The sequence below is a fragment of the Schistocerca nitens genome, chromosome 1 (assembly GCF_023898315.1).
Source record: "Schistocerca nitens isolate TAMUIC-IGC-003100 chromosome 1, iqSchNite1.1, whole genome shotgun sequence".
NCBI lineage: Eukaryota > Metazoa > Arthropoda > Insecta > Orthoptera > Acrididae > Schistocerca > Schistocerca nitens.
The window spans coordinates 578748517-578760576 of record NC_064614.1 but is presented as its reverse complement, the minus strand read 5'-3'; the positions used below and the strand labels follow the sequence as shown (position 1 = coordinate 578760576).

The 12060-nt window shown below is 40.0% G+C and overlaps 1 protein-coding gene across 3 annotated transcripts in view; it reads left to right on the top strand.

Moving 5' to 3' along the window:
* The window catches only part of LOC126255276 (4-trimethylaminobutyraldehyde dehydrogenase A-like), a 197622-nt gene that overhangs the window by 161495 nt on the left and 24067 nt on the right, over positions 1–12060 (top strand). For all 3 annotated transcript variants that reach the window (XM_049955382.1, XM_049955381.1, XM_049955380.1), the window contains one exon: positions 7840–8066. In XM_049955382.1, the coding sequence (XP_049811339.1) occupies positions 7840–8066 (227 nt within the window). The remainder of the gene's footprint in view (positions 1–7839; positions 8067–12060) is intronic.

Below are 12060 nucleotides of genomic sequence, written 5' to 3'. Positions count from 1 at the left end.
TAAATTAGGCTGCAAAAATACCGGAGTGTGCTAAATAATCTGATTCATTTTAAATTTGTTACACTCTGATATATATATATTTTAATAGAAGTTGTGCAGTTTCTGAATAATGTCCTTAGATCTACACACAATTTTTCATCCATCTTCTCTGGTGGTTTTATATTCCTAAAATTTGCATTGTTTATTTACTTGCACAATGGGATGCTTATTGCAGGCTTCACATCTACATCTGTATCACAAGCAACTTTACTTTCTATGGCAGAGAACATTGCATATTAGTACTTGTCACTCTATGCCTATTCCACTTATGCATGAAGTGAGAAAAAAAATGACTGACTGTATGCCTCTCTAAGTTTCCTTCTGTTTGTTTTGTTTCTTACTGACTCTTTACCTCATTCTTATGGCCCCTAAGTGATATACACATTAGTCAGAAACAGTCTGAAAAGCTTATAAGGCTGTTGCAGTGTAGGTTGTGCTGAGAAATAATTGTTAAGAAAAAAATTGAGATGTTACATCATTTCCAAGTTAATTAGCATTGAAATCAGCTAATTTGGCCATTGCACTTGCAGATTCAAGTGGCCCACTGGAGATGTTTCCAAATGTGTTCTTCATTTGGTCTCCTGATAGCATTGAAATTAGCTAATCAGGCTGTTGCACTTGCAGAGATGTCTCCAAACGTGTTCTTCATTTGGTCTCCTGAAGCTGAACATGAGAGTGATACAAAAATTGGACATAGGATAGTAGTAGGGATCAAACTCTAGCCAAAGGCTGGGCAGTCTCGTTTGCTGTCATCCACATTCTGGGAACAACTGGTACTAATTTTATCTGGTGGTTCACATGAATTTGTGTGCATTACAGCCTAATTGGCTAACTTCAATGCTAATTAATCCGGAAACAGTTTTTTCTTAACAATTATTTCTCAGCACAATCGACCCTGCAACAGCCTTGTAAGCTTTTCAGACTGTTTCTGATCATTCTGTCTATGTAGTGGAGATAACTGAAACATTGCGCAATCTACTTCAAATATCAGTTAATTTAATTTAACCAGTATGGTTTCATGAGAATAACATTGACTTTCTTCTGACTATTCTCATTTAAATGACTCATGTATTTCTATTATACTTTTGTATGAACAATACCAACATACCACAATTTCAGCAACACATCTGTGAATTCCTTCCTACTTGACAAGGGCTTGAAACATTTCAGCAGTAATCTAGGATATCTAGCAGTAGGGTCATGTTTTCAGTTTTCTTTACAAATGTGCCACACTTACCCAGAATCCTTTCAGCAAATCTTACTCTTCATTCACCTTCACTATCGGTGATTTCACATGTTCATTCGATTCCATTTCATATTACTTAATGTTCTAGTTAAGCACTGTCAGGTTTTTGTAACTGGTATAAGAATTATTGTGCATTTATCTGTTTCTAAACAGAGATGCTATTTGTTACACTCTGTGGAAATATTGTTAGTCAGTATGTATTTTCTTACAATTGTCTAGTAAGGAGTGTGTTCCTGCAGACAATGGTATTGTCAGTAAACAGCTGGAGATTGCTACAGACTCTCTCTGATAAATTGTTTATTTGCATTGAGAACTTCATACTTCCTTGGGACCCACTTGATGCTGGTGTTGTTTCTCTGGCCAGCATAAATTATTTGAGCTAATCATGTATTTGTAAAAATACCTGTATGACAAATCTTAATTGTCCACCAACAATAAGGTACAGTGTGAAACACCTTTCAGAAATAAAAGAAGACATAATTTACTGGTCATTCCAGTTATATTGTTCTCTTCACCTTTCTTTTTACTTATACAATTCTGTTGCTTTACTCACAGTAACACTTCATTTTTTCCTATTATCTTGGGCTGACCACTTGCACTTGCAGGTTTCTCGTGTTTGCATAGCTCAAATTGAGTCTATTTCTTTCTTCTGCAGTCAAATCTATACCATTGAAATTCTGCATCAGTTCATTGTATAAATGCCGTACAATTTGATTAGTGAATGGCAACTCTATCTTTTCCAATGCCTCAGTGGCAGTATTGATGCTGTAGGGTTGAAAAGATCTAATATAACATGTTACAATCAACCAGAATATAACATGGGTGCTCAGCCGCACTAATGTTTGTGTGTTGTACACCCTACAACAACTAAGTTTTTGAAAGTTATTACTTTTTTTAAGTGTGCCTGATTCATGATATAACACTTAGTAAGGCAGTAAATGTGCTGTTGACATTACAGTGAGACTGAACAGCTGGCCATTACCAACCTCCTGAGAGCAAAATTCATAGTATTTCTGAAGGATGCACTTGACAAAAAAAAGAAACTGCAGCACCAAAAAATAATTACTGTAGAGTAATGAACTTTTGGGAATACATTTGTCTAGGTAACATATTTAAGATTAACATTACAAGACCACGAATTAATGTAAGCATGAGATAAGCCATTGCCATAATGTTGAATGCAAGCATGCAAACGTGCATGCATTGTGTTGTACAGGTGCTGGATGTCAGATCTTGGCATGGAGTTCCTTGCCTGTTGCAATTGGTCTCTGGTTAATGTTGTTTGTGGATGACGCTGGAGCTGCTGTTTGATGACATCCCTTATGTTCTCGGTTGGAGATGCATCTCATAATCGAGTAGGCCAAGGCAGCATGTCAACATTCTGTAGAGCATGTTAGGTTACAATAGCAGCGTGTGGGTGAGCATCCCATTGAAAAACACCCCACGAAATGCTGTTCATGAATGGCAACACAACAGGTCGAATCACCAGACTGATGTACAGATTTTCAGTAAGGGTGTGTGAGGAAAACCCCTCATCAACACACAGCCATCACTGGCGCTAAGGAAGGACCAGCTTTCATCAGAAAATGCAACAGACCTTCAGCCTGCCCTTCCAGTGAGCTGTTACTGGAGACCACTGAAGTTGAACAAGGCAGTGGTTTGAAGTCAGTGGAATGCATGGCATCTATGTCCGAGCTCCCCTTGAAGTAACCAGTTTATAACAGTTTGTTGTGATACTGTCATCGCAACTGCTGCTCAAATCGCTGCTGCAGATGCAGTTATGATGCCGCCAGAGCCATAAGCCAAACACAATGATCCTTCCTCTTGGTAGTGCTACATGGTCATCCAGAGTGTGGTCTTCCTATGACTGAACTTTCTCATGACCACTGCTGCCAGCAAATATGTCCATTGGCTACCTTCCTATCAAGTCTTTCTGCAATATCAAAAAAGGAACATCCAACATCATGTAGCCCTATTACATGACCTCATTCAAACTCAGGGAAATGTTGATAATGACATCTTTGTCACCTTAAAGACTTTCTTGACTAACATCAACTCACCGTGTCCAATCTCAAAGTTAACTAACACTCACAACTATTACAGTATGTATTTAAAGTGTTGTGGATTGGCCACAACCCACCTAGCAAGTGTGGTGTCTGGCAGTGACACCACATAAAGCATACCCATAGTGGTGCTACTAGTTCCGCTCTTGTGCAGGTGACATGAAATTTGAATAGACATCATCTTTCAGATGTAGAAACATGCCTACAAACTTTGATTCGTCACACAACTGCTGTTAATGGGATCTTGAAATGGGAATGACACTTAATATTGTTTTTTATAGTGCACTTACTGTTTCCCGTGACTTTCTATAACCATCTTCATCCTGTTTATGACAACTTACTTCACTGCATTCATCACTCGTGTCATGATTTTTGAAAGAGCCAGCACCTTGTAATCCACTATCAAATTTTTCATCGTGTAGGTCATTTATCTTCCCCCATGAACCATGGACCTTGCCGTTGGTGGGGAGGCTTGTTTGCCTCAGCGATACAGATGGCCGTACCGTAGGTGCAACCACAATGGAGGGGTATCTGTTGAGAGGCCAGACAAACATGTGGTTCCTGAAGAGGGGCAGCAGCCTTTTCAGTAGTTGCAGGGGCAGCAGTCTGGATGATTGACTGATCTGGCCTTGTAACATTAACCAAAACAGCCTTGCTGTGCTGGTACTGTGAACGGCTGAAAGCAAGGGGAAACTACAGCCGTAATTTTTCCCGAGGACATGCAGCTTTACTGTATGATTAAATGATGATGGCGTCCTCTTGGGTAAAATATTCCGGAGGTAAAATAGTCCCCTATTCGGATCTCCGGGCGGGGACTACTCAAGAGGACGTCGTTATCAGGAGAAAGAAAACTGGCATTCTATGGATCGGAGCGTGGAATGTCAGATCCCTTAATCGGGCAGGTAGGTTAGAAAATTTAAAAAGGGAAATGGATAGGTTAAAGTTAGATATAGTGGTAATTAGTGAAGTTCGGTGGCAGGAGGAACAAGACTTTTGGTCGGGTAATTACAGTGTTATAAATACAAAATCAAATAGGGGTAATGCAGGAGTAGGTTTAATAATGAATAAAAAAATAGGAGTGCGGGTTAGCTACTACAAACAGCATAGTGAACGCATTATTGTGGCCAAGATAGACACAAAGCCCATGCCTACTACAGTAGTACAAGTTTATATGCCAACTAGCTCTGCAGATGATGAAGAAATTGATGAAATGTATGACGAGATAAAAGAAATTATTCAGGTAGTGAAGGGAGACGAAAATTTAATAGTCATGGGTGACTGGAATTCGTCAGTAGGAAAAGGGAGAGAAGGAAACATAGTAGGTGAATATGGATTGGGGGGGAAGAAATGAAAGAGGAAGCCGCCTTGTAGAATTTTGCACACAGCATAACTTAATCATAGCTAACACTTGGTTCAAGAATCATAAAAGAAGGTTGTATACCTGGAAGAATCCTGGAGATACTAATAGGTTGGGAAGGAGACCAGACAGCGTGGTCATCGGTCTCATCGGATTAGGGAAGGATGGGGAAGGAAGTCGGCCGTGCCCTTTCAGAGGAACCATCCCGGCATTTGCCTGGAGTGATTTAGGGAAATCACGGAAAACCTAAATCAGGATGGCCGGACGCGGGATTGAACCGTCGTCCTCCCGAATGCGAGTCCAGTGTCTTACCACTGCGCCACCTCGCTCGGTACTAATAGGTATCAGATAGATTATATAATGGTAAGACAGAGATTTAGTAACCAGGTTTTAAATTGTAAGACATTTCCAGGGGCAGATGTGGATTCTGACCATAATCTATTGGTTATGAACTGCAGATTGAAACTGAAGAACCTGCAAAAAGGTGGGAATTTAAGGAGATGGGACCTGGATAAACTGAAAGAACCAGAGGTTGTACAGAGTTTCAGGGAGAGCATAAGGGAACAATTGACAGGAATGGGGGAAAGAAATACAGTAGAAGAAGAATGGGTAGCTCTGAGGGATGAAGTAGTGAAGGCAGCAGAGGATCAAGTAGGTAAAAAGACGAGGGCTAGTAGAAATCCTTGGGTAACAGAAGAAATATTGAATTTAATTGATGAAAGGAGAAAATATAAAAATGCAGTAAATGAAGCAGGCAAAAGGGAATACAAACGTCTCAAAAATGAGATCGACAGAAAGTGCAAAATGGCTAAGCAGGGATGGCTAGAGGACAAATGTAAGGATGTAGAGGCTTGTCTCCCTAGGGGTAAGATAGACACTGCCTACAGGAAAATTAAAGAGACCTTTGGAGAGAAGAAAACCACTTGTATGAATATCAAGAGCTCAGATGGAAACCCAGTTCTAAGCAAAGAAGGGAAGGCAGAAAGGTGGAAGGAGTATATAGAGGGTTTATACAAGGGCGATGTACTTGAGGACAATATTATGGAGATGGAAGAGGATGTAGATGAAGATGAAATGGGAGATAAGATACTGCGTGAAGAGTTTGACAGAGCACTGAAAGACCTGAGTCGAAACAAGGCCCCGAGAGTAGACAACATTCCATTAGAACGACTGATGGCCTTGGGAGAGCCAGTCATGACAAAACTCTACCATCTGGTGAGCAAGATGTATGAGACAGGCAAAATACCCACAGACTTCAAGAAGAATATAATAATTCCAATACCAAAGAAAGCAGGTGTTGACAGATGTGAAAATTACCGAACTATCAGTTTAATAAGTCACAGCTGCAAAATACTAATGCGAATTCTTTACAGACGAATGGAAAAACTGGTAGAAGCGGACCTCGGGGAAGATCAGTTTGGATTCAGTAGAAATGTTGGAACATGTGAGACAATACTAACCTTACGACTTATCTTAGAAGAAAGATTAAGAAAAGGCAAACCTACGTTTCTAGCATTTGTAGACTTAGAGAAAGCTTTTGACAACGTTAACTGGAATACTCTCTTTCAAATTCTGAAGGTGGCAGGGGTAAAATACAGGGAGCGAAAGGCTATATGCAATTTGTACAGAAAGCAGATGGCAGTTATAAGAGTCGAGGGGCATGAAAGGGAAGCAGTGGTTGGGAAAGGAGTGAGACAGGGTTGTAGCCTCTCCCCGATGTTATTCAATCTGTATATTGAGCAAGCAGTAAAGGAAACAAAAGAAAAATTTGGAGTAGGTATTAAAATTCATGGAGAAGAAGTAAAAACTTTGAGGTTCGCCGATGACATTGTAATTCTGTCAGAGACAGCAAAGGACTTGGAAGAGCAGTTGAACGGAATGGACAGTGTCTTGAAAGGAGGATATAAGATGAACATCAACAAAAGCAAAACGAGGATAATGGAATGTAGTCAAATTAAATCGGGTACTGCTGAGGGGATTAGATTAGGAAATGAGACACTTAAAGTAGTAAAGGAGTTTTGCTATTTAGGGAGTAAAATAACTGATGATGGTCGAAGTAGAGAGGATATAAAATGTAGACTGGCAATGGCAAGGAAATCGTTTCTGAAGAAGAGAAATTTGTTAACATCGAGTATAGATTTAAGTGTCAGGAAGTCGTTTCTGAAAGTATTTGTATGGAGTGTAGCCATGTATGGAAGTGAAACATGGACGGTAAATAGTTTGGACAAGAAGAGAATAGAAGCTTTCGAAATGTGGTGCTACAGAAGAATGCTGAAGATTAGATGGGTAGATCACATAACTAATGAGGAAGTATTGAATAGGATTGGGGAGAAGAGAAGTTTGTGGCACAACTTGACTAGAAGAAGGGATCGGTTGGTAGGACATGTTTTGAGGCGTCAAGGGATCACAAATTTAGCATTGGAGGGCAGCGTGGAGGGTAAAAATCGTAGAGGGAGACCAAGAGATGAATACACTAAGCAGATTCAGAAGGATGTAGGTTGCAGTAGGTACTGGGAGATGAAGAAGCTTGCACAGGATAGAGTAGCATGGAGAGCTGCATCAAACCAGTCTCAGGATTGAAGACCACAACAACAACAACAGGTCATTTATACCTTGTACTGAAAAAGCTTCTCATTGCTATTACATATGTGAGTACATTTCAACAGAAATATCATATTGATTGCTGATATAAGGTTAATGTGTTCATGCTAGAACTGTAGCACATGCTTGTGGAATTTATGAGCAAATCCAGTGAAAGAACTAAACATGAAACGATACAACAACAATGAAATGCTCACACCTTGAAACAAGAAATCTTGGGAAGACTGGTTGTGTAGGTAACTGACCGGCTGTAGAACTAGTACTGCAAAAATTGTAGAGTGCCATCAGATTGCCCACTGGACCACAAAGATTCAAAATTTGTAGATTAATGTTGGAAAGTATGTGATACTTGAAAATTCTTGATAACATCTCTTTGTCTTCTTCATACAAAAATTATGTAAATCATATATGTGAATGTACTAAATATTTACTGACAAATGAGAGACTTTATTTCATGTATTATAAAGCAGTTAGGATCTGGGTACAATTTTTCAGTCATTACATTCTCACTATATCACCTGTTTGTGTTCTAGGGTGCAATAGTCCTTTGTGGAGGAAGAAGAATCAGTTTACCAGCACCATTAGAAAATGGCATATTTGTATCTCCCTGTATTCTGTCTAATTGTCATGATGACATGCGTGTTGTGAAAGAAGAAGTGTTTGGTGCTGTGATGACATTTCTGACATTTTCAACAGAGGAAGAAGTTGTACAAAGAGCAAACAAAACGCCTTATGGACTTGCGGGAGGTGTTTTTACTAGGTACGTTCCTTCATGTATTTAATATTATTTACATACCATTATTTATGCTGTTAGAGTGGTGAGAAGGATACTGGGTAGGATATTACTCATTTCATCAGCCAGAATGGCCGAGCGGTTCTAGGTGCTACAGTCTGGAGCCGTGCGCCCGCTACGGTCGTAGGTTCGAATCCTGCCTCGGGCATGGATGTGTGTGATGTCCTTAGGTTGGTTAGGTTTAAGTAGTTCTAAGTTCTGGGGGACTGATGACCTCAGAAGTTAAGTCCCATAGTGCTCAGAGCCATTTGAACCATTTTGTTACTCATTTCAGGGCACAAAAAAGAGTTAATCTAAGTCCTGGCAGAGAATATGATTCAGCTGTTCCAGTCCTGGGTGCTACTGAGTCATGAGAGGAATGCTCCTTTGTGGTTGGACAGTGGTAATATGGAAGGTAGTAGGTGACTCATGTTCTTTACAATTTTGGGAGGGTAATTTTGTTCTGTGAAGGCCTCAGTGAGACGCTTGGTATATTTGGAGAGGGATGTTCAACACTATAGTTGCAACTGCCATGAGTGGCTAGGTTTTACGGAAGGGACTTCTTGGCACGGGATCGGTGATAGCTGCCAAGTAGATGTACCACTGGTGGTTGGTAGATTTGATATGGAGCAAGGTACTGATGCAGCCAACTTGAGGTGGAGGTCAACATCAACTCTCCAGATATAGCAAGTGTGTCAATGAGACTTTCAAAGATCAAAATTGCCCTCCCAGCCTTCTACAAAAACATCTCCTGTGCCTTGTCTCTCCTGTCACTTACCACCTACCACAGTCCCATCATCTGGCCATAAATGAGCACTCCTCTCATGACTCAGTACCACCCAGGAGCAACTGAATCATGTTCTCTGCCAGGGTTTCAACTACCTCTCATAGTGCCCTGAAATGAGGAATATCCTACCCAGTATCCTTCCCATTCCTCCCTCAATGGTATTCTGCCTTTAGCCAAATCTATGCAATATCCTTATCTGTCTCTACTCTACCACTGTTCCGAAGCCGTTGCCTCATGGTTCATATACCTGTAACAGATCTAGCTGCAAGATCGTCCCATAGATCCTCCCACCATCATCTAGTCCAGTCTGATCACAAGCATCAGCCACTCATCAAAGGCAGGACTACCTGTGAAACCAGTCATGTGATCAACAGACCGAATTGCAATGACACTGTGCTATGTTTTAAGTGGGCACAACAACCGACAAGCTGTCCAACTGCATGAATGGCTGCCAACAAACTGGCCAGGAGACAGCTGGGCCAACCAGTTGCTGAAAATGCTGCTCATCGTAATGTGCCTCACTTCAATGACTGCTTCACAACCTGTGCTGTCTTGCTCCTTCCCACCAACACCAACAGTGGCCTTTCTGAAGTGCGCAAGTGAGAACTCTCCCTGCAATACACCCTACGTTCCTGTACCCCCCCCCCCCCCTGCCCTCTCAACTACTCCTCACAGCCTCAGCCTTCGCTCGTCCCTGCTCTTCACCCACTTATCCCCTTCCTTGCTCTCATTGCAGCACTACACAGCCTTTTATTCCACTCATGCTCCCACATGTCTCTCTTTTTTTCCCCTCCTCTGCTTTCCTCCTTTTCTGCTCCCCTCCCCTCTCCCCTCTCAAACTATCCAACTGCACCTGGACAGCACTGTCCTGACCCCATCATGGCCCTGCATGCAGCACTACACCCTACCCTGCTATCCTTCCCCCTCCCCATCCCAGTCTCCTCCTTACCCCCACCACCCAGACTGCTTCTCCCATCAGGTGCAGCTGTTTGTAGTCTGGCCTCACTAGCCAGAAACAGTGGTTTTTGTGTGTGTGTGTGTGTGTGTGTGTGTGTGTGTGTGTGTGTGTGTGTATGAGCTGTGCTTGCATGAATGCGTGGGTGTTTTCTACATTAGAAGAAAGCTTTTCAGCCGAACGCTCACATGTATAGCAGTCTTTTTGTTGTGCTTGTCTACTTTCCATATTTTTGTTATTCCATCCTGGATGAGTTTCCACTGTTGTTAACATGTTACCAGTGTTAACAAAAAAAATAGTCTGGCCATTTAGGATTAGATAATAAGGATAAAATAAAGAAGGATTTACAAGAATAACAATGGGAATATAATTATGAAGCAGTTGCTGGAAATAAGAAATGTAAATCTTTTAAATAAATTTTTAAGTCACTTTGAATTTTTTTTCTGCTCATACTGATGAGAATATAATTGAAGGGGATGGAGGGAGGGGGGCAGAAGGCTAAGTAATGCCTGGAAATAAATTGTGTTAAAAAAGAGACTTCTCTGTAACTCAGAGGACAAGTCACAATCTAGAATTGAACAAATTAGAGTATGCATCTTCAATACTTAATACATATTAGCAGCAGAAGTTGGGTCTTAGTCTGATATTGCTGATCAAATAGTATTCACATCTGACATAGAATATATGAATGTGTAGTAGAATTGGCTTAAGCATCATTTATTTATAACCTGTGTGTTATGGACACACAGCTGAGTTTCATTTTTATGATGTGATAGGCATAATCATGTACACATGCTTCAGAACTCCAAAACTGCTCATGCTCCAAGAAAAAAAAAAGTAGCTGTTGCAAGGGATGAAAGATGTTTCAACTGTCGGCACAAAACCCAGTCTTCAGGGAGATGGAGAAAATAAACTACTCTGTAATGGTTTTAGAACAATTTCTCCCCTTAAAATCCTTTGATGAAACTAATTTGAGTTTCCTTTACAGTGAGTTGTGTGGTGTTCAAAATTTTTAAGGCTGAAGGTTGTTACGATAGAGCATCCAGTATCATATTGACGTTACAAGAGAAATATTTATTTCAGAGTCAAATTTCTGTTATCTAAATGCTTGTTTGGTCCTTTTGTTATGCATTAAGTTGCAATAAATCAGGGAAAATAATGTCTTTTGATTTGTTTTCTAAATTATATGTCTCCTGGGAGACAATGTTCAAATTTTCGAAACCTCATACGACTGTATTTGCTTAACTTTCTGTTATAGGATACAGTGCATTTCCAAAAATGTCAATAATTACTTTTTAATTCAATAGTCTGGTGTTCTATCTTCCTGCGAATTGAAGACAACTAGTATAGTTTTTTTAATTCTATACCCTTTGCTATTGATTCCTAAATAAAAATCTTCTGACAATTTTGCATAGTAAAAGATCAGTGCTTGACATAAACTTGTCTATAACTTCAAATGCTGCATTTTGTTCTATGTCCTGCAGCAACAGCTAACTCGTTTCAATACTTTTAATGGTGCCAGATTATTTAAACTTAAGTCATCCACAAATCTTGATAAAAGCAACAAAGACTTAAAAAAAAGTATAAAAGAAATTTTAATTGTGTTTCTGCAATGTAGTTTTGAAAAATTTTGAGTAGCCTCCAATTTGGCAGTGCCTGTTTAAGTGCCCTGTGAAGGCATATTTGTCCTAAAATTTTAAGTGTTTCTTTGAACATTCCAATTTTTAAAGTTTACAATAATGCCACTTTATCCAAAAACTTCCGACATGTTATCAATAGCTAGTAGATACTCTTCCCATGTATCTACCCAGTGAGTTGGTACATTGGGTAAGAAACTGGATTCTCATTTGAAAAGATGCATGTTCAAATCCCTGCGTGGTGACCCGATTTAAGTTTTCCATAGTTTCCCTAAATTGCGTAAAGGCAAGGCCCAAGATAGTTATCGGATTGTGCTCCATCTCTAATGATCCTAGTGTTCCTTCCTTCTTCTTCCACACCTATTTGTTTTTATTAAGATAGCATCCATATATATAGTTATTCTTGTCAAGAGCATTTATCCTAGTACTTGGTTCAGTGTTCACAGAGATGTGGAAATTGACTCTTTTTACCCCAAAGGTTGACACCATCAACTGGTAGAAGTAATGCATTGGACTTTCTACTTTCTTCAAAAAATTTAATCAACCAATAACTAATGATGAGGCTGAAGCTGGTCAGATAATACATCTGTTTGAAATTCTGTA